The sequence below is a fragment of the Temnothorax longispinosus genome, chromosome 6, assembly GCF_030848805.1.
Source record: "Temnothorax longispinosus isolate EJ_2023e chromosome 6, Tlon_JGU_v1, whole genome shotgun sequence".
Lineage (NCBI taxonomy): Eukaryota > Metazoa > Arthropoda > Insecta > Hymenoptera > Formicidae > Temnothorax > Temnothorax longispinosus.
The window spans coordinates 20306478-20329641 of NC_092363.1; the positions used below are offsets into that span (position 1 = coordinate 20306478).

At 37.9% G+C, this 23164-nt stretch overlaps 2 protein-coding genes across 5 annotated transcripts in view; one reads left to right on the top strand and one right to left on the bottom strand.

The window, feature by feature from the left end:
• LOC139814307 (uncharacterized) overlaps nt 1–3756 on the top strand; it is a 62117-nt gene extending 58361 nt beyond the window's left edge. For all 3 annotated transcript variants that reach the window (XM_071780487.1, XM_071780485.1, XM_071780486.1), the window contains one exon: nt 576–3756. In XM_071780487.1, the coding sequence (XP_071636588.1) occupies nt 576–757 (182 nt within the window). In that variant the 3' untranslated portion in view covers nt 758–3756. The remainder of the gene's footprint in view (nt 1–575) is intronic.
• Nucleotides 3757–5032: 1276 nt separating this feature from the next.
• Nucleotides 5033–23164, bottom strand: part of LOC139814309 (uncharacterized) — a 28622-nt gene continuing 10490 nt past the window's right edge. Inside the window, exons 2-9 of one of the 2 annotated variants that reach the window (XM_071780489.1) lie at nt 11902–12138; nt 11111–11223; nt 9743–9852; nt 9534–9612; nt 8757–8893; nt 8025–8171; nt 6518–6734; nt 5033–6087 (exon numbers count right to left, since the gene is read on the bottom strand). In XM_071780489.1, coding sequence (XP_071636590.1) covers nt 5889–6087; nt 6518–6734; nt 8025–8171; nt 8757–8893; nt 9534–9612; nt 9743–9852; nt 11111–11223; nt 11902–12138 — 1239 coding nt within the window. In that variant the 3' untranslated portion in view covers nt 5033–5888. Of the gene's footprint in view, nt 6088–6511; nt 6735–8024; nt 8172–8756; nt 8894–9533; nt 9613–9742; nt 9853–11110; nt 11224–11901; nt 12139–23164 lie in introns of both variants that reach the window. The other variant, XM_071780488.1, reaches the window with a different exon arrangement.

The window sequence follows — 23164 nt, forward strand, 5'->3', positions numbered from 1 at the left end:
TGACCTACCTTTGTTGTGCGTTTTGTACAACTATACTCTAAAATATCCGGTCAACTTCGTACGTAGCGATTTTAGAAATAATTTTTCGCAAATAAACATTTAGTTGGGTAATAAAAGCTATTAGCAGAACTATTTTTGTTATAAAAATTAATTTCATATTAATGAAAAAAGTTTGTGGTATTTGAAATAACTTATAATAAAATATTAAGATTTATACTAAACAAAATTATTCCCACACACTTGTTAAACCAATACAACATTAATCTTGTATTTGCTTCACAAGCATGGTATTAATATAATTTTATGATATTAACCATAACATTAATAATTATTAATTATAATAAATTTAATTAGAATTATAATAAATTTAATTACAATCATTATAATTCAAACTTCTAACGATAAAATCAATAAGTATTGCTGCTAAATTATGAACATCTACTAAAAAGAGCTACTATTACTTTGATTATAAATTTTATCACCACAGGCTATTGCGGTGTAAAATAGTCGTCATAATCAACGTCAATTATTATTTTAATATTATAAGCAGAAATTAACGCCGAGCTTCTTTATAGGATACTGGCTGTTCCATTGCCACTTCTTGTTCCACATACTGATCGGCATGAATCTGATCCTGCACGTCGGGACGCAGGCGGATCTGCCGCCAATACCGCCGAACTTCCCGACCTGCGGTGACCATTTGCCACCCATCACGCCACCGCTGTCGCTGAACACGCTGAACCCGTTCCTCCATTAATGTGTGAACGACGAGCTCAGAAACTGAGAGAGGGAGAGACGCTCCAAAGTCCATACGATACTTGTAGCATATTTCTGTAAAGTAGAGAGCCTGTAATATTGATTTTTTTTTTTCAACTATGCAACCTCGTAAACCGTTCTCGAGAGCGTGCTCTCAGCTCGAGAACGGCGATCGATCGAGCGAGGAATCCGACGGATGTCGACCCGCTGCCTCGCGAGAGTGGCTATATAAGAGCGTGAAAGACGATGGAGAGGAAAGTCAGATGTTGAGGAGACTCGCGAGGCAACGGGTTAATAAAAGGCGATCGGCGCCCCGCTGGGCATCGCGAAACGATGAACATTCTCAGAGGTAACAATAACTTTAACGTTGAGAGATAATGTTGGCGGCAGTTGATAATTTATTGTGTTACAGATGCTTCACCCATCACTGTTATTTATGCTATGTCTATTACGCGTCATCCTTGCTTGTCACTCACTGCCGTTTATAATTCACGATTCTAAAATTTAGTTGTCACCATCAATTTCACTGTAAAACATGTCGCGGAAAATATTTTGGGCATGTCTTCTAGAAATATTCGAAAAATATCTACAGGATGTGTAAGGCTTATATCCGTAACTGCAATGGCGAATCCGCGAATGCCGATGTGGCGAGTGAAGCATCTCGGCGGGAAACGTACAAACGTTACTGGCTAACGTTTGTAACGCTCTGTAAATAATGTAGAAATAGTCACTATACTTAACGAGATATTAATGTGGGAGTAACGGGGTTACGTAGCGTAAGAGGGGCATCGCCGAGAAGCCGTGATGGCGGTCCAGGCGGAAAATTATCGTTAGGATAAATGCCCTTCCAACAGGCTGGATCTGTACGATCACGGAATCCGCGACTTATCAAAATTATTTAAGGACCCTGCTATATCAACTTTGAAACGATTACTTACAAAGATAAAAATTATCTTTCATTTGTGAAGCATAATATTTATTTAAGCTTACAACGATAACTCTAAATATTATATAACTGTAAATTGTTTGACTTTATTTTCGTTGATCAATCTATTATTTTAATCATCTTTGTGACTACATTTTGTCGTACGCTTCACGTTGTTTGTCGTTTAAAGCCGGAGAGAAAATAATAACGAGATATAATAACTTTGTGACGATGTATCATGCGATTAATCGTGACTACAAATGGTGACGAGTTTCCCTCGACAGATCCAGGCTCCTAAAAGTCTTTTAGTTAGGAAGTGAATTCGCGCTTATGCCCGAAATTGCGCGTTTCGTCATTGTTCTGTCAGCCTATAAAATTAAATCGATGAAAGTATTAGTGTAATATCGGCGCGGCTATCTTAAATTTTACCTCGAGCATGTCGTATCAAGGTCCAAATTGCGATGTTAATGACTAGCATTCTTCTCGAGGCTACATCAGCGAGGTTATATCAATACATTAATATTTATTTTTTTTACACCTACCATTTGCATTACCTTTCGAAATTCGACGATATTTCAAATTGATCTGTCGCGAAGACACAGAGATGCAGGCTGACACGTTATCATTAGTATATCGCGCTACGCATATGGCGCAATAATAGCTGTACGTTTATTCATGGTGCCTCAATTTTCTATAGAAAATACATTTATATACGCAACTCACAATTAACGCTTAAATCGTTCGGTCATATACAGAAACACTACTCTTAGATACGCGAGGTAATCGCACGCGCGCGTGTATGTTGTGCCTTATACGTGTAGATAAAATTTCCCTGGTACATTTCTAAATACGCTAAATACATTCGCTAAATACGCTAAATACATTCGTTAGAATCGCCGAGAGACAAAACACTTAATAGCGTAATCGTGAAACGTACTTAACATGTCGGCTTGATGCAAAAGGAATGTAGCGTAAAACCGAATTTTTCAGTTGGTATTACCAAGCCAAGGGAAAGAATAAGAAAATCCATTTTCCCAACTATCATAAAAATAAAAGAAAGTTAAAAAGGTAATTTAACATAGCCATTTTTAACATAGAGATATTTTTTCATAAACCGTTAGTTTTAAGGCTTAAGGTAAATTAAAAAAAAAACGTTATTTTACATAGCACAAGTCTCCTCGTTAGCGCGAAAAAAATACCAACTGAAAAATCATCCTTTTTTTTTTAAATCGTAATCCTTTTGCATTGAACTATCGAGTTGTGCGGAGTGTCCGGTGTTGTTGCTTTCTCGAGTCGGCCGTTCGCTTTCTCGCCTCGGCAAAGGAGAACGTTCCTGGGATTAAGAAGCACGATTTAGAGACCGTGCAAAAGCCAATGCGAATCCGCGATGTGAGAGCGAAAGGATGTATTTTTTTTATACTATCAATCGAGTCGGCTTCGGAGACTGTGACAGTATGTGTCAATCTATTTGAATAGACGCGGATAAAACGGTTTTGTGGGATAGCAAATATATGCTGTGTTTTTAAACCTGTTGTATAATCATTTTATTCTTAATAGGAAATAGCTCTTAAAAGAGATATCAAGGAGAAACGTACCTGCCGTTTAATTAAATGTATTACGAGCACGTTGATTATGCGTTTTCTCGTAAGCGAATCTAAAATTCAATGGCTCACTCATGGCGCAACGATGAACAAAGTGATTTCATCGTCGAACGATGAATCATGATTCATTATGCGCAAGCAATGAGGAATGCAATATACCTAAATCGAGCTAATCCATCTTCAGTACGGAGATTTACGTATTGTTACGGTTAATCAGATTAATTGCAACGTCGATACATGGCAATTTTAATGATGAATCTGTTAATTATTATAATTGATTAGTAGATCTTATAAGATTGAACTACTAGACTAAAAAGGCTTGAAGACTAAAAGGCATTTAGACAATTATATTTAATATTTGGAAACGTCATGTATATCTCGGTATTAACGCTATGTTTGCACATCGCATTTTCAGAAAGTCACAAAGTACTAATCAAACTTTTGAGGGTAGCTAAATAACAATATATGTGACAATACTACTTTGTCTTACAAATTAAATGTTTATTTCTTAGACTGTGCAGTTCAAATATTTTTACTGCAGATAAATTCATGAAAGTTTCCTGTGCGTCTTGAATAATTTTTCATTAATTTCGCTAAAACTCTTTCTTATCAACCATAGTCTTTGAAGATAAAAACAAACATTTTGTCTTATTGTTAAGTATTCACGCAAATTGTTTAATTTGAGGATCTCTCCGATTTTATTAAAAGCTACAGTAAAAGAAATTAACTACAATTATTTTGATTAACTTTTCGAGCAGGTACAGCGATCGTTGTAAATATTGTAATACTGAAAATTTTACGGTATTCACATAGCTATATAGTAATATCAGTTCTCTTCCCTGTCCTCGTGTAATTATTCATGTAACTAAACCCGTATAAATATTGTCAGTTACCATCCGTAAGCATATGATTTTTCGTGTTTTATATGGAGTATTTAAACGAGAGTTATATTTGTGTAGGGGCGCATGCACAAGTCTACTGCTGCGGACCGTTCAATCGTATTTTATTCTATAATAAAAATGTATTTTTAATAATAAATCGTTTTTAAAAATACTATTTAATAATTTTTATATTTCCATTATAGACATGCGGCATTATTACTTTTCTTTATAAGAAGAGAGGAGACTTCTAACAAATCTATTTCTCAGTTTTTGCATAAAGACTAAGTTTTTATAGATGTCCAACGTTAACTACTGTACTTCGTCGAGTGGGTGTAATGAGCATATTTTGCAAAGAAAATGTGATGACTCTTACGTGATCATAGCCCGCCCACCTAGAAGGTCATAACAGAGTAGCCGGATATGAAAGTAGAAAAAAAGATGTTCTGGCAAAACGAGAACACAAAAATGAGATGCGTTATTAGCATTAATAATATGGCCTCGGTGCTCTCATTCGGCGCATGTTACTGAAGCAACATTATTATTATTACATCCGCAAAAGTTATAATTTTATGCAAATACTGTACAAACTATGATTGTCGACTACATCGTGGAAAGAAATACATAAATTCGAATGTGACTAGCTAGTAGAGAAAGTGTATTAGAGAGACCATTGCGGTTATTAATAAAAAATTATTCTAAATATTTTATAAATACGATATAAACAATGGCTGCATAAAATTTGTAGTTGGATATTATATAAACTAAGTGGGAAGCAACGATGGAAAGAAATTTTCCACTATAATTGGTACTACGTTTCGCATAATTTCGGATTACCGGTGGTATTTGCCGACAGAAATAAAAGACACGTATGTTTTTAGATTAATGAATTTATGTACAAAAAGCATTTATATCTAATATATCTTATTTAAGATCAATGCACAGTTTTGTAAATTCTAGTGTCTATGCTTATGACTATTATATTATGATACATACGCAGTCTAAAGCACGAGAATCATTTCGCGAATGATAAAGCTAAATATAAAAATACCAATGTGTGAATACGTATCGTTTTATATCGTGCTTATCCGTAGGAAAATTTATCTCATTAATATATATACTTAATCCGCGTTTCCCGAATCTATCATGGTGTTTATTGTCGTTGATATTATTAACAAGTGCAAAAGTATAAAAAAGGTCTCCGTGAGAAAAACGGTGAAACACGCATAATACTCGGCATTATACAAATTCCATCATTCGCCGCAAAATATTTTCAAATTGTTGAAAGAGAATTGACGATAATTGTGTGATATTGAACTTGATCTATTAACATTTTCTTAACCGTTATTATTAATTTATTATATTTTAATGTTAAAAAGCAACAGTTTTCTTTTTATTATATTATCTCAAGTACGGCAAATGTAGCAAGTTGACTTTTAGCCACAAAGCGGTAAATGGCGTAAGTCAATCCTTCGAATAATCCTTTGTAATCAAAAAGGTTAACACATTGTTCAATATTGTTCAATACTCTTTATACCTCTTATGTAATATTTTAAATTCTTCTAAGGTTGCATCGGCAGTTTTATGGTTGAACCGAATGCCTGTCACTCGTGCGGTTGGGATAATGCCATAGCGACGCATATACATAAAATTTGTGTTTTAATTAGAGTAACGTTAAAAAAAACAATGGAGTTCTAGTTTTTTTGATAAATGAAGCTAACGGAAACGTCACTTTCCGGAGTAGTGCGAACCGATGTTGGATGGCGGCCCTCTGTGATGATGATGATGCTTCTGTCCAGGACCGGAGTATCTACTTCCTGGTCGGGAGTGCACTATCGCGTAGTGATCGCTATTCGTCGATATCGACCTCGTGGAATTCATGGTGGATCCCCCGGAGGCGTATCCTTGCTTTCCGTTTAACGAATACCTGAACACAAGAAGGGGTCTCGTTCAAGGCACGCCATCGCATGATGTCATGATGTGTAATGTGAAATATTAATTGCCGTTATCGTGACTCTGCGATGTTAAATACTACTTTACTTAGAAAGGTCACGATCAATTTCCGAGAGCAATTTATGCTTAAGATTCTTTGATCGTACATCTTCAGATTGTCGAATTTTTTATAATCAATTATTTCAAATATATATATACATACACATATATGTATCAATTAATTCGCAATCTGACGGCAATTTCATTAACTTATTAATAATCGATTCGAGCCACTTAAGTAAGCATCGCCTGGTGGATGCCGTACGGTTATACGTAATCATATATTATTGGCGCAATTAATAGAGATACTTTGTCGGCAAGTCACGCGATTCGCTTTTAGATAGGTAATTAAGTCAAACCTCGACCCGTATTGAGAACCGTGCCAGCTGCGGTACGGATCGTAATCCTCAATGATTGACGGCTCCTTCTCGATAATGTCGGTCCGGGTGCAGCTACAGGTCATCGCCGAACACAGGAATATGTTGATAATGAGCATGATGAGGAATAATATCCCGAGTGCCACCGCCAGCCACAGAAGCCACAGCGGGTGCACGCTGCCGTCGTCGTACAATGTTTGTACAACTGAGAATGTGAAGGAACTACTATGTAATTTTCGTATCGTGATACAGGCATTCGTGTATTTGTAAGTTTGTACGTGCGTTGTAATGGAAACACCATTAATTACAGTATTAGTGTACAAGTTGCATTTGTTCAAATAGCAATTTAATGAAAGAGAAGTTTTATGTAAGTATTAAAATATATAAACGTGTGCGATGCAATAATTTTTCAACGATAAATTTTACTTTTGATGACAATGTCTTTTAACTCTAATTTGTTTTAATGATTTTAATATTATTACTTTTATCTCTCTTGTTGAAAATTACATTATTTTATTTTACACGGGATCTACCGAGATAAGAAAATATTCAGTTTATTTCTATAAAATAGTATAATTAATTTAACGACATAAATTCACGAGGATATCCTTGACGACCGGTTGTGGAAATTATAGCGTGGGATTGTATGCCGGATGGACTGACGAAAAAGTCCAGAAGTGTGATAAGCGGAATGAGATCACTTATGCCAGCTTGAGTACACATTATAATTTGATGACAGCCCCTGGCAAGTTGCGTGTCGAAGCGATTCAAATGCAGGTCAGAATAACGAAGAGATACGACAGGCGACCATTTCGCGATGCACGGGAAGAAGACGTAAATGGGACATATACGCAAGAGAAGCAATAAGGGAGCAAAGAGAGAAGAAGACCGCACACACATTCCAGACTACATACTATGGCAACATACTTTTCAAGTCACGACAGCTTATCAAAATTAACTGCCGAGAAAAGCAGATGCTGTAAAAAATTTCAGCGGACGTTAATTTAGTCATTTTCATTGATCTCTTTATCAAATTGTGATAGAGAGAGATACTTTGCATATTTAAATCAAACGGATTTTCGATTAGAAAAGCGCAACTTCTCTTAAAAAATAATTAAAAGTTCACTTTCACTTTGTACTTTTTAAATAATTGCTAAGTTCTAAATAATTGCGAGTTGCTAAGTATTTCTTCGTTAATTGTGTTGTAAAATGTACTTTTGTAATATATCGTGTACTGTGTATTGTTATCAACTTTTTATTAGTATTGATAAAGAACTTTCTTTAAGACGAGAAAAAAAAGACAGTAAAAAATCAAAGTCATTACGAGTCTACAAGAAAAAGACAAATCAAGAATTTTATGAATTGGAAATTGACTCTCTATTTTCCTTTATAAGATGAAGAAGAATAGATAGAATGACGTATTAAGAATAATGATAATAATATATGTAATAGTAACAAAAACAGTTATAATTCGTCGACAGTGGACTTGGCTTACCTCGTTTTTCGCCTGGTTGGAGAACAAAAACGCTCGTTCCGGCAAGTAGCACTCCTTCTTCACTACTAACACTTTGTCCGTTAGTGGAGGAGCCACCCTTTACCAACTCTTCTTTGTCTCCTTCGCATACGGGAGTACCGCAGCTTCCTAAGCACGCCAATTTTAGTTCCGTTATCGTAACGAAAAATGTTCTATTCAAGTTTTTATATACTCGATTAATTATAAAGTAATTATATGTTGGAAACACGTCATGTTAATTCACGAAAGTATTAATAATTTATGAAAAACAAGAAAAATGAGAGCAGCAGTGATTAACCTTCCTATACCCGCGCATTGGTCTGTCAGACCGACGATATACGTTTGCCTTGTTTTTTTTTTAAATGGAAAACAAGGCGAACGTATATCGTCGGTCTGACAGACCAATGCGCGGGTATAGGAAGATTAAAAGACAATATTGTGCTTTTAAAATAGTACTCTGCACACGCAATTTTATATCTAATATGACAGTGAAACTAAATCAGCATGATGCTGATTGTTAAAACTTTTATTCTAAAAGGATCGTAACTTTTACGATTTGGGATGTAAAAAGCAATTCCTCATAAAATGAACGAGAATCGCTATCTGCCGTATAATGTCGCAACAAAACAACGAGTCGTAAAAGTTGAATGCCATTTTATAACCTACATTCGTAACGAGATGCTAATGGGAAATCATTCACCGGATGAGTTTTACCTCTGCACACGGCGATGTCGCATTGGAAATGCACCTCTGAACTGTCAGCAAACCGGAACATGGAAAACAATGTGGCATCCGCTGTACCGGTGCTTCGATCGTATATGAATTTCGTCATTCGCACTTTCACGGGACAGCTTTGCAAATCAAAATAAATCACAATTAGTGGATCATTTCCATTGTCAAAGCGACTATGGAATACAATAATAGTAAACTGCGCGTCTTCTTTTATAATCATATATATCTGGATAAATCTTTTTGATCCATCAAAATAAAGTTAAGATTAATTTAAACTTCTCTTAGCTTAACGCTTTGCTCCCAAAAAGTTACGTTAATTAGAACCTTTGAAGTTCTAAATCCGCTTCAACAAAGAATGAAACTTATAATAAACAGAAACTTTGTCGTTTTGCGTATAATAAAGAACTTGGCAATACAAGTTTTAATGAAAATGTATTCAATATAGAACTTTTAGAGGAAATTATTCACTTTTATCGTCATATCAACTTGAAAATAAATTGATAATAAATCGTAGAATCTATGTTGGTAATAGATAGTTAATAATAAATAGCATTAATAAAAAATAAAAATATTTAACAAACTATATCACATAAAGTACACGAATACCTTTGTATTTCAACTATAACATTTAAGCACTTAATACATCTATTTATAGCGTACATAAATGTTTACAAGATTGATAAATATTAAATTTGTTAATATAAATCTTAATTCAAATCGTATCAATTTATCCAATTTATGTCAAAGTAATGATCTTACCCTTTGTCGTCTATAAGTTGCACGCTGGAATTGAGCTTGTTGAAGGCGAAGCAGTTCTTGACTCGAATCCCGTACATTCCTACAAATTGAATGTTCAACGAATCAGTTGCTTTGAACGGCAAGATCTCACGAAGAAACCGCGGCTAACGGACTTGTCCGTATCGTCCGGACGTAAAAGCAAACGACGGAATGGGATATAAGATACGAACCGTCTGGGCGTGAAATCTCGGCACGCAGAGTATAGTTGTGACCGTATATAGCTTCTTGCACTCTCACACCTTCGTCCAAAAGGCGCAAGGAAACCAACGAAGTTTCATTTCTGCGTGCAAAAAGCGTTGTTTTGTGAGTACGCATTTCTTTTCTTTTGCAGCACGTTTTATCATTGGAAATGATACGTGATGCAAGTTTAATCGAGGTTACGATCGAAGTGAATGGATAAATGTGTAAAAAAAAAAACATGTCAACAAGTCAATACATCTGACGATACACGCGTGTGATAAGAAAACCAACGAGTCGCGCAGGGTCATGTGTATCGACTTCCAAAGTGCCTTGAACCAAGAAAATTTATTCAGAAGGTATATGATGTTACTCCGACAAAGAAGCTACTTGTCATTTGCGGGATACCCCCATTTGACAACAGTCGCATACCAATTGTCATCCGCATTTTTCGTTGCAGAATAAAAAAAAGACTTGCGGTAAACCGCAGCGTCGCAAGCATGTTAATTACTGATTCGTCACTCCACTTATCTAATTCCCGGATGCCTAATTAAATTTTATTACCGCCCGGGCAGCTTTTTCGCCGACTAGCGTGTAATTAAACGACAATATTTTAATATGCGTAAAATTATCTCTTTTTTTTACTCTTAAAATGACCGTTGAATACTTATCAGCCGCGTTTCGTGTTTTGAGCCAAAAAGACGTTTCGTAATATTATCTTCGTATACTAAATATTAAATTAAATTTTATTTTATTTATCGTTAGTTATTATATTGGTATTGTAGAACATTAATATTTTCTAAGAAAATGTTCAACTGTTTAAAACTTGTGGTATTCGGAGTCGTGCGAGGTATTGACTCTCTAAATTGATCACTCTTGTAAGTTGAAGTATTTCTGTGTACGATCAACGTGCTGCGAAAGCGGAAATGCATGGCTAAGTGGTGCCGAATAGCAAATATCAACGATCGATTAGAAAACACGGAGCCTCTAATGACCGATTAAAAGCCTCGCGAATAGTATTTCCCGTTTAGATAGCGCTTTTCACGCGTGTCAAGCAGCCAATGGTGCGAGATATTTCTATTTCTCGTCCGTTTGAAAAACTCTATGATAGACTGATTATTTACGATAGCACTGCGAGAGTTCATAAATAAGGTAAACTCAGGTATAGCATCAATAGTTGGTTCCGTCATTCCGACAATTTACTGGCATTTACTTATATTGAAACTACAAGCAAACCGTGTAATGATAAATACACACGAATTACAGAGAATAATTGCAAAGATTTATTTTGCTATAACGTATTATTTATAGTTTGTGTATTATTATATCGTGTATTATTGTATAATTAATCTTCAACTTACTTGGCATTTTTGAAGCCCGCTTTTCCGCACGTAATGACATAAAACTTGTCGTCCGCTAGCTCCAGCGTTTTGTGTATCCTAACGGCGATAGGAATGGAACGTTCTTCCGTGTGCTGTAATATACATTGCCATATTTAAATGTAAAGAATAATAAAACATAGTACAATCCAGCATGCCGCTTATTACGCTTATTTCCTACTTAAAATACCAATTTCGGTTTCTGAGTAATATTAACAAATTTATGAAAACTTTTTGTGAATTATGTGTGTATGTGAAAATTTTATGTGTTAGATGAGAAGACTTTAAGTCTTCGGCCGCAAGGCGTTACACTTGCAGAACAAATAATACCTCGGCGGAAAGAGAGGGATTCAAATGCAAATCGTATAATCTCCATATATGATGGATTCTCACGTTATTCTCGAGGTGTCTTCAGTGGCCGAGTATGTAAATCAGCGTTAACCGTAACCTTCTCAAAACAATTAATTTTCTGGAACTTCTCATGTAAATAGACGCGAATACTAATTTCTCTGCATCCTCGCGAAACGTGTAAAACGTAAATTCCCCTTGGGCGGCGGAACATCTTTTTTTTACACGCGTGGCAAAGCTACTCGTGTAATGAGTTGATTTCTTGAAATTACACTTAAGGCTCGTAGTGCACATAATATAGGATAAAATAGTCAAACAAATTATCCGCGAATCGTAGAAGTAACCGATGCTAGTTCTTGCGGCTGCGATTCCATCGCCGTTGGCGCGCGCGTACCACGATTTCCATAATCATAGCGAAGACTCACGTTGTTCACGAGGACTCCGCAGTACTCGGGACTGTCCTGGGACGCGAACAGATTGATACCCAGGGTAGCGTGCGTAGTGCCATTGCCCGATACCATGCACTGCGGGGTACGATGGTCCCGCGCATGGACCGCACCTACGAAACTCTGATTGAGATTCACGCGAATCGTCATGTAGCCGCCCTTGCACGTCGCCGTCACCGTCGGCTGAAACTCCGTGTCCAATAATTGTCCGGCGACCTGCAATCAGAACGAGAACGGGAATTAGACCCAGCGCAGCGCTCGCGGAGCCCCCCGAACGAGCGTAGACAATTATCGCATTCTAGAGCAAAAGAGCACTCCTCGCCAACGCGGTCGTGGAATTTCCTCGACACGTCCTCCGCGTTAACGATTCGCGCCTAAGGAAACATCATCGCCAAGAGACCGCTCTTTCCACCTTCGTAAATATTTAAATCAGAGTCAGTACTGTGCCAACAGCAGCATCGGCACTAACTAACTCCGCCCGGCGATTGCCATTCCAGATCACGGCCCATAACTATGATGCCGATTGCCGTGAGAGAGACGGTTTCGAGAGTTGACAGCTAACCGGGTCTTTTAACGTGTCAACGTGGACGTAAAAATATATATAGCACCCAAACAAACTTCAACAGAGCCATACGCTCTCCATTACGAAGGTAAACCTGTCGGAATTCGCCTGTCATTTTTGTCGTCGCGAAATGCCATTTGCAACGGGGCGTTTAGTCAGGTTCTCTTAACTCGCCGTTCTTTTTTTCCGCGAAAACCGCATAAATACGTGAATTCCCCCTTTACCTCGAGTCGCGCTATATCGATCGCGAAACGAAGCGAGGAGCAGGTATCTGCATTCTTTGTAACGCTCTTTGCCAGGCTTGTTTTCGCGCGATATCGGGCCGTGCGAGAGTTGGCGAGACTCGGAGCGATCTCCACCCCCGTTACTACTCCCGCTAAGGAACACTCGACGAACGCGCACAGGCCAATGATATTTCCTCGGGCCGGATCACCGACTTAATGTACGAGTAAACTTAGACCGGTCTGGGCGGTAGCTATCGGCCCACGCTAACTTTCAATTTCATGCGGCTGGACCGCTTTGTAACGCGGATAACGCGCGTTCGTACGCTGTCAGGGACGCGCGATGAGAGACGTATATCCATGACACAATCTTGATATTAATCTCGAATTGATATACATCGCCGAGTGGATGTAGATATGACTATTACGGCGTAATGAAAGTGACGACATTACATTGATTTCATGACCAATTTTTGTGTTTATAATTAACAGTTCGCCGTCGATTACATAACATTTTTGCAACAAGACATTGATATTTATCAAAATATTCGATACTAAAAGTTGAATTTAAGGTTTCTAAATTGGACTTCCAGATTGTAAGGGTACAATAAATTTTATTGTTATTAAATTATTAAATATTGTCTTATTGTACGAATTATTAAGAATTCAGGTTAATAAAAAATGTTTCAAAAATTTGATCTCAAAATTGTTGATCTTGAAAAGCTGTAGTCTTCTGCAAATTAATTATATTAACGTATTTCTCGCATTAAATGTACTTAATGTACTATAGCTAGCACAATTCTACCATCTCTAGCAACATCGCCCGGGGCACGAGAGCCAAGACAAAGATCCGCGTGTAAGCGTTCGGCAAGGACACGACGAGTCCTAAATGCTCCGACGTTATTCGAGGAAGAGGCTCTCGCAACAGTCGTTAGTCTCTCGTTCGCGAGCGAACTGCTCGCCGAAGAAGAAAGGCGGCTTAGCGGTCCTCGATTAGTGGCGGATGCTTTGTCTACGTGTGCGATGACAGGTATACGATAGCGAACGGAGAGAATCGTGGTCGCCGTTGGGCCCGTTGGGCAAGACCTTGCGAGCCATATCCTGTGGCGGTCCACAACGTATGACATTATGCGCGTATAATTTAATAGCGTTCATTGTTGCTCGAAAGCTTGTTCGTCTCGAACGGAAATTGTACGACTGTTATGCGGTATCTCCAAGTGCGTAGCGTTTACGTAAAGATGTATCTTTCAACTCGCGCGTATTAATAGCGTGTAGGTACTGCTCAAGTGAATATGAAAGGCCAATACGGAGTTAAACGCGTGAACGACCGATATATCAATGATCAGATTATTACACAAAATGTTCATCTTCCTATTTATCTTCCAGCGTTGTATTACACTGAGAAAAAAAATTGTTAACCCCAAGAAATATTTAGTTCGATACGTTCAACTAAACATTTTAGTTAGTTAACTAAATATTGGTTGTTTCAACAATTTATTTCGTTTCTTTAATCAAGAATTAATTAATTCAACTAATGTTTAGTTAACTAACTAAAATGTTTAGTTGAACGTATCGGACTAAATATTTCTTGGGATTGACAAATTTTTTTCTCAGTGTAATGAATGAAACTTATAAATAACACTATATAAATGATAATTATCATTAACACTAGACTTAATTCATGGAAATCTATAAAAAAAATGTACGTATCATTTTTATTCAAAAATTTATTTTCAAATAATCTATACTTCTATTTAGGAACAATAATTTAAATTATATTACATCTTATGCAAAAATTAAATTTTAATGTGATAAAAATAATATATTATTATAAACAAAGCTACTTTAGATTACGTCTTCAGAAACTTTTTATGGCATAGGATAAATATTTTGTAATCTACAACATCAAGATATCGTCATTATTTAACTCGAATAAGTCGCGGAATAAAACAGAGTATTCGAAATAAAATCTGAATTTAATATTCACATTAATATTGTAACGCTTCGAGAGCAACGGTAGCTTGAAATATATAGCAATGGTTAAAACGTACAATGTATTCGTGTAATTCGCAACTTTGTTGCATGACATTTAATCGGCAAAATGTAGAACTGCGCGCTCGAACTTCCTGCAGAGTATCCATATCACGAACAATAAACATTCGCTCGCGATGGTGAATAAATAATTTAGTGCAATAATGTGCATTATGCACGGTTACATAAAGTTATAGTCGATGCAACGGCGCGCCGCGGTCGGAAACATCAGTTCCGCCTGTTAAACTAGACTCTTATCCTCTCCATCTCTGAAGTATTCTATATTATAAATATTATCGTGCATGCGCCAATTATTGTCCAGCGGCTAAACAGCTTAGCCTGGACACGCGGTAACCTTCCGTCGTTTAATCGCCATCCATGCCAGCGGTCTTTCATAAAAATGCGAGGCATGAATGGATAAGCTTGAAATAACGTACAGAATGACATCATGTAATCGCAACGCGTACAATAGGAGACGGTACATTAGTTGACTTACCAGCGAGTCGGTCGGATAAAACGTACACGTCGGATTCCGCACGAAACTGGTCCGACAAAAATCGACGGCACGTGGAAATATCGCGAGGAATGCGAATGTCAGTGGCTCCCAATCTTTCGTAAGCAATTTATCATTCCGTTAAAGTCGCGGGGATATTTTAGGACGGACAATAATTGTACGGCAAAGAGAAATATCAAGGTTCGACGTGGAACGGTGAGGGGGAGAGAGAGAAAGAGAGAGACGCTTATATAAAAATGTAGATTTTATTAATGAATTATTGCAAGCGCGTCGCGAGAACGAAGGTACCAACGCTTTTAAGATACACCCAACGACACCGTGGCGGCCGATCGCGATAAGCGCAGTGTTATACAACGCAAACAACCAACGAGGACGCGCGGGGGAACTCGTTTGGAACAACAATTGCGATCGGGCTAGCAATTAATAATTCGCCGGGAGGGTTGTGCGCGCAGGCGCTATCGCGTATCGACGCCGGGCGTGCAATAAATTGATAACTTTTTCACCGTGCGCGCTCTAATGCCCGCGCGCAAAAATTCACGCGTGGATAACGGCAATGCATCAAGATTTAATCCCGGCCGCTCTCGTGGCCGCAATGTTTCAGCGCATTCCGAGCGCACACACCCAGTCGTCCCGGGTGCGCGCGAACCGCAGAAACAGGAACAGCAGGATCGTTTCTCTCCCCATCGGATTGGCAATCGGAGACTTTCGGCTGTCGGCGACGCGCGCGTGTCTTCCGATAAATAAGGCCCGAGACGTAACAAAATGTAAGGGACAAGGAGAAAGATATAACGAGTAAGCGTCTGTGCTTCGCACAACACTGATACTTATTTGTAAATTTAATATACTCTGCATTATATACATTTCAGCATTTTTGGAAAAATTATGGATACAATAAGTTTAAAAAAGAAAGTTTAACAAAAATATAAAATCAAGTAATATAATTTTTATCATTGAGAAGAATCATTTCATTATTACATTAACCCTGGAGTCTCAATTATCACGCTTGACCGATTAGTAGTACAACAATAAAATAACTACAAGAAGCAATCTACCAGAGAACAGGTGCGAAGGATGAAACAAATAGATGCTGCGTGTCGGAGAGCGGTAGAAGATCCCGGTAATCTCTATAATACACAATACACAATCGGGTTGAAAAAAAAAACTATAAAGCGTAATAAATTGTAAAGCTAAACAAATATCTTGTCGCAATATTTTAATTTCGTACAATGATATAAATTCCGTATTCTTCGGCTCCCATATAGTGTAACGTGTACATATAATAGTCAGTACATAATAATCAGTATGGCCTTCGCAGATGTTCGTTTATACATTTTTCTCGCGTTCCCCGATACATTTCTCCTCGCGATGAGTATCGCTGCTAATAAAGATAACTTCAATAAAGTATACGTTATCTCTTAATGAGCGCAGTTAATTACCATTAGAAACGTTGGATAATCGAATACGATAAACCACGTTATAACACTAACGTATGGCCTTTGTACTTTTAGAAATCATCTCAGTAGCGCGTTTTTCAGCGGCTCGTTTATTTTTTAAATCTCCTATTGATTAGCATTTTGTAACTGAGTACGATTTAAATTAGATTTAGTTGCTGATTAATAAATATCATCTGTTAATATCTTTTTTAAAGAAATTTTTGAATTTTTCTTTTAGCGCGGATTATATCTGCGTTCTAAAGGTCGTTCGCCTCTCAGCCACTCATCCGGACCGAGGGCTGGATAATAGATTCAGGGATTCGCCTCGCAACCAACTCAACGAGGGACAAGGGACGAGATGTAGGACAATACATCGAAAATGCAGATAGTTATCACCGGTCACGTTTAGCATTGAGCCGATCGAGCTTATCGGGGAGACCCCTGCGATTGTTTTACCCGCGAGGTAACGAGAATAGCAAACGAAAGCCGCATCGAATGGTATCGCGTGTGAGACGCAGCACGTGTGAGGTGCGGTGCGGTGCGAGTGAGGCTACAAAGGCACGAGGAAGTCACGTCCTCGAGGAACAATGCAGCCGCGTCACTCCCGCAAAACGCGAGAAATAGTATGGGTATCTACGTTACACAATTGTCTTCCCTGATTCAGCAAGATTCCTGCAGCGGCTATTAATAATTGTTTACGCGAGTCGTCCGTTCCTTCAATGCTGAAAGCTGTTCGATGCTCATTTGTTAAAAGACAAGCAACAGGGTGCAATTACAGTCGAGGCTCATATCTTTTCCCAATTAAGCGCTATAGACATAATAATTGGTGCCTATAAGGTTGACAAGAGCATTTTATGAACATTTTAAAGTCTGAGAAGAAGATGCAGGTATGTTCTAAAAAAAAAGGAAAGATGTATAATATAAATGTTGTTATTCAAATTACGCATGCAATATAAGTATTTTTAACAAAATTAGATATTTAATGATAACAGTCAAACGTTTAACTGAAATTAATTGGAATTATTGAAGTAAAGTATAGAAATGCTCTTTAAATTATTCCGAAAGCAAAATTATCTTGTCAATTTCCTTATTCTCTCGACAGCATTGGTTCATTTTTACAAAGTGTATAATTCTAATTACATTTTTCTTCACGTGATAGCCTATCCATATCTAAATTACTTATATAAATATAATTTCATGATTTGCGGAAAGCTCCGCGTGAGTCATTATTTCAAATAACCGCTACCAGTACGAGATAAAACGTTGGTGATTTATCTGCTTGGTACACGTAGGGGTATATACAGTGCTTTAATGTCATTCATATCTTTTCTCGCCGCGACTCGGAGAGCCCCGATCGTAAATAATTGCGCTATAGTAACGATCGTGTTATTCATTTTGCGCGTACTGCACACACAGGGTGTACGCTCTTCAATAATTGAGAGGGCAATTACTCGTGTCACGGTATACGCAGTTGAATGTCATTGTATCTCTCGTCGGATGCGAGAGGATACGATATATGCAACGCGTCGTCGGCACGAAAGAGCATTCTTCGCCCGGAGGCTGCGTGCCCGCCCTCGAATTATCTCGCGAAGAAAAAGGAAGCCGAAGTCAAAACGTATGTTATTGACCCTGGGCTCTCGTTCGGGTTCCTTCGTCTAACCGCTCGTCTCGTCCTTTTTTAGCGCGCGCGGCCGCTGTAACCGAACCCTGCGGCATTTTTGCCAGAAGTGCATCGTTCACAGTGTATGCAATTTACGACCATCTCGCCATCTCGCCATCGCCATCGCCATCGCATCGTATCGCATCGCATCGCCAACTTCGCGTTCCCGAGTTTTACGGTTTTTTTTACGCCGCGCGTCCTTCGAAAAATACCTCTTTATGCAATAATGAGATAATTACGTTTGTTACGTTTGCACGAATATGCGGGGTGTCTGGACAGTCGCCCGGTCGCCCGGTCGCCCGCTTTCTCTCGACCGCGAAAACCGGCGTTGCCCGCACAGAGAAGGTATGCTTTAATGTTGAAGCATTGATGGCTCTCTCGAGTTGTCTGGTGTGTATGAATATGTAATTTCTCTCTTTTAATTACACATTCTCTATATCACGTATATTTTATAAGATATATAAATAATAAATTACATTAGATGTAATTTGACGTATTATAAATTACTACGATATATAAGATACTTTATAATTTATAATTATAATTATTTCCCACGCAACAATTATGCTATTTATTGTCAAAGCCATTTGGAAATGTACGAGCAAATTAATACATAAGCGGAGCATTATGCTTTCGAATAGAGTAATTAAAAGAAGTTTAATTACGAAGCTCGATACGCATGGTGTTAGAAATTAATCGTACGAAATATGGTCCGAGGGAGTGATTAATAAGTCTGCGCCGCATTATCAGATCATGCAGCGTGCGTTAATTAATTATTAAATTTCTGCGGTATCTGATGGGCTCTCGCGTTTCATCTCCTCCCACTTTTGCGAAGGCAGCAATCTCTCGAAACCCGAAAGCGTGCAAGTGAAAGCGAGATATTTACCAGGTCGTGTTAAATCCATCTTTAAATTTATCAAAGAAAAAGTGGGCGAAAGAGAACATTGAAAAGCTCGCATTCCGCAGCGGAGAAAATAATTTTCCATTTTACGTCATGAAGAGATAGTTGCCGTGCCACCCGGCGAGAGAAATGGACGGCTATACTGCACGAAAAGAATTCTCCTTCTAACTGTTCCGAATTGCGGGCATTTTGAGAAGTCTCGTACATTTGAAATATTCACAGACAATTTCTCCGTCTTACTGCATTGCATTTTAAAAAGAGAGCTGTCTACTTGAAGTTGATTTTCGTTCAGTGCAAAAGTCAGGAGAAGTTTCTATTTCCTGCACTGGCTGCACTTATATATTTGCGCAATCTATAATTTAAGTAATTGCGTATTTTAAAAAGCAGAAATTATACAGATTGTGTTTAAAAAAAATATACATGTACCTACAATATATGTATATAAATCTTTATTAAATTTTATTAAATTCACAAAGTAATTTATGTATAATGTCTATAATTAGATATAATACTATAATTATCCAGGTAATAATTAAATTTTAATGAATCAATTAAGTAGATTAATTTGTATACTTTGAAATACTGTGAATCACCCTTGCGGCACAAAATGCCGTGAATTATTCTTGTGGCACAAAAATGTTGTAACATTCTTCTCCCCAAGTAGAAGCTTTAGAAGCCTGTTTCTCTCAGTTATGATATAAAGGTGTCCGGATCTTTAATATAAAGGCCGTTCAATTAATAAACCAAGTTGAGAGAGATTAAACCGCCGCGAGAGAGAGTTGATCGCGCGACTGACTCGGAAAGCGGGATAGCCGAACGATATCGTTTTGCGCGTTATCTTCCGGCTTATCGAAGATCTCTCGCGCGCTCGTAGAATGACGGCGCACGAAACGCGCGCGCATCCGGAGTGCAGGAAATCCTACTTCGCCGATGCTGCCTCCTCGGCTCCTTTGTCCTCGCATTCCCGGCGCGCGTCATTTACGGCCGTATGTTTGCCCGACTTGATAATCTAAAGAGGGAACGTATTAACCGAAACGTAACGACCGAGAAAGAAAATAATTTCTCAGCTCTGCGCGCGCGCTGCAATTTCGTAGGCGCCCATAAATCTCAACTCCTCCACGCGATATTTGCTTTTGGAGTGTAATGTAAATTATGCGTCGGGCAAAGGGTCGCGCCTGCCTACACGCAAAACATATTATAGAAGAGATGAAACAATGCGCGCGATCGGAGAATAAAATATCAGATAAAAGCAAATAACGAACACACACAATAATTTATAATTTATCATTTATAATTTATAATTGTATGATTTATATATTGTCACGGTAGAAAGAGAATATAAAATATTATATAAATAATATATATAGATAAAAAAAGATATAAAGTTAATATTTTATAAAGAAATTCTATATATATCTAAATTTTTTGAGACAATTTAGTTACCGTAGACAGTTTGTTTAGATACCATGAAGCGCAATAAAAATTAGCCAATTGTCCGAGGAATAATAACGCGAAATGCGCATACGTTCCGCGACCATCGGACAGCTGTGCGTGCGTGTGCGTGGATGTGTCATTGAATGGCGAAAGTGAATCGCATTAAATTATTGCGATTATATATACGGAACGAGGATGGCGATACTTATTACCTTCACCACCTGCGTCGAAATCGATAGAGGGATAGAATAATGCCCGGCGTTCGAGCAGGTGGATATTACGGTCCTGCGGGCGCGCGCAAACGTTCTCTCTCCGCAGTATACTTATCTACTTAGAGTATTTATTATTCCCGCGACTGGAATTTTCATTGTAACAACATTGAAACGAGCCGCCCGTGCACCGAGACCGCGCCGCGCCGCGCCGTGATGGATTCAGATACGGTCGAATGGTCGACGCTACATAGATCGCGTGCACTTCTGGGAACAACATAATTTAAGAACAAATCGTTTTCCCTCCCGAGTCGATTTTACAGTCCCGTAAGGAATGGTAAAGAGCGCAATGTTCCGGTAGCAACGTGTTTGCATAATGGCACAAGAATAGATACTGTTTTACAGTTATTCTATCACAAATCTCTCGTGCTGCTGAATTCAATGGAAAAATATTATTTTAATTTAACCGGTTTAACGCCGTTAATTTTCGTAAATTTTCGTTTAATGTAAATCCTTCTCTACTTACTATATTATTAAAAATTATAGATTTTCTCTGCACTGTGCACAATCTCAATGTAAGCAAAAATATGAGCAATAGAATTATTTCTCTGATAAATTTTATTAAAAATATAATCAAGACAACCCTCAAAAATATAGTTTTTCGAGAAATTGTATTTAAATCTTTTTTAAAAATCAACTCTATTGTTGTTTCAAATGATGGGAAATTATCCTCGAGATTCGACAGATTTCAGGTTTCGAACGAAAACGGAAATTATCTCACCGCCAAAAACGGGAATTATCTTGCCGTCACGATCGTAATACCGTCAACGGTACGCAAATTGCCGCGCGCAAATAAAGCAGCAACCCTGGAATTTCGCTCTTGTGCAATCGTTTCTTTAACGGGACGTTCTTGCGCGTCGAAAAAGATGGCTTATACGCATGCGAGCCTTTCCATTCATGGCGTGTTACGACCGCAGCTACGTAGACCTCACGGAGAAAAGTGAAAGTACGATGTTAAAAAAAAAAAGCCGAGAGAAGCCGACAGTCTCATCGAGATGACTTTACTGCCATCAATGTGCTCATTTCAACATCTTTTTATGTAAACTCCGAGTCCCGCTTTTCCCTTTTCCAAGCAGTACAATAATTGCAATGCGATGATAGTTCAACGAGTTTAAATAGTAAAATGAGCAAGTAAGTGAAGTGTTTATTGAACTATCCAATGTACTTTGACAATTGCCGCTAAAATTGCGATATTACTGCTGCAAAGCGCAGCAAGAATAGCCCTTTTCAAGTAGGTGCAAAGTCTAAATTTTTTCTTATTTTCAATATTAATGTCATAAATCACGAGGGGAAGGTCAGCTCTTTCGTTGTTCGAAAAGCAGCTCTTATTCTTCTCGTATCCCAGGAGCGACAATGGATCTTCCAGGCAGACTCTTAACCCGTCCGGTCCTCCTGATGCGCGAGCCTCTCTTCCTTTGTGGTCTCGCTACAACGCCTCGGCTTCCAGATAGGATTCATACACGCCCGCGATTTTACGACAATGCCATTTCGTGCGCGCGGCACGCATCCACGTATATTGCGTATACGTGCGTCTCCTGTGCGTGTGCGTTCTTCGCGCACAGCGTGAAGAACGTTTCAATAATTTTGCCTCGCCGTCACTGCGAAAGGTACGTGAGCCTGCCACGCGGATACGTGCAACATTGTCGTGAGACGGCGGACAATATCCTTCGCGGAAACAACTGTGCAAGAATGCTCCTAAAATAATGATTGTTTTCAAACGTATTGTTGGACCAAACTGGTAGTCTGCGGTTTTTAAATAGTAAGTTTCTTTAAGATATAAAAATCTCTTCGCCAATTTCAAAGATATAGTAATTTTTGATTAAAAAACTTGATTTTTTATGTTTTAAGCCTTTAGACTTAAAATTCGAAGAAAATTCTTAAAATTTTAATTAATGATACCTTCTTTAACACAGAAAATAAATATGCACCTCAGAATTTGGGAATGACTGTATGCTTATTTATAAAGAGGTTTGTTTGTGATATATTTTATTATAAAATATTACGTAATGCGTAGTATAGATTGTTATAATAAATATAAAAAGTATAAATTATTATATTGACTAAAGTGAATAAAAACAATTTATACAAAATTGCATATATAATATGATAATTTATAATATATATAACATATTATATAAATTTATGCCAGTTGTATGTAAATTTCATTTTGCGTTATTTTGAATCACTGAAAGGGTTGATAATGAAAATATATTGCTT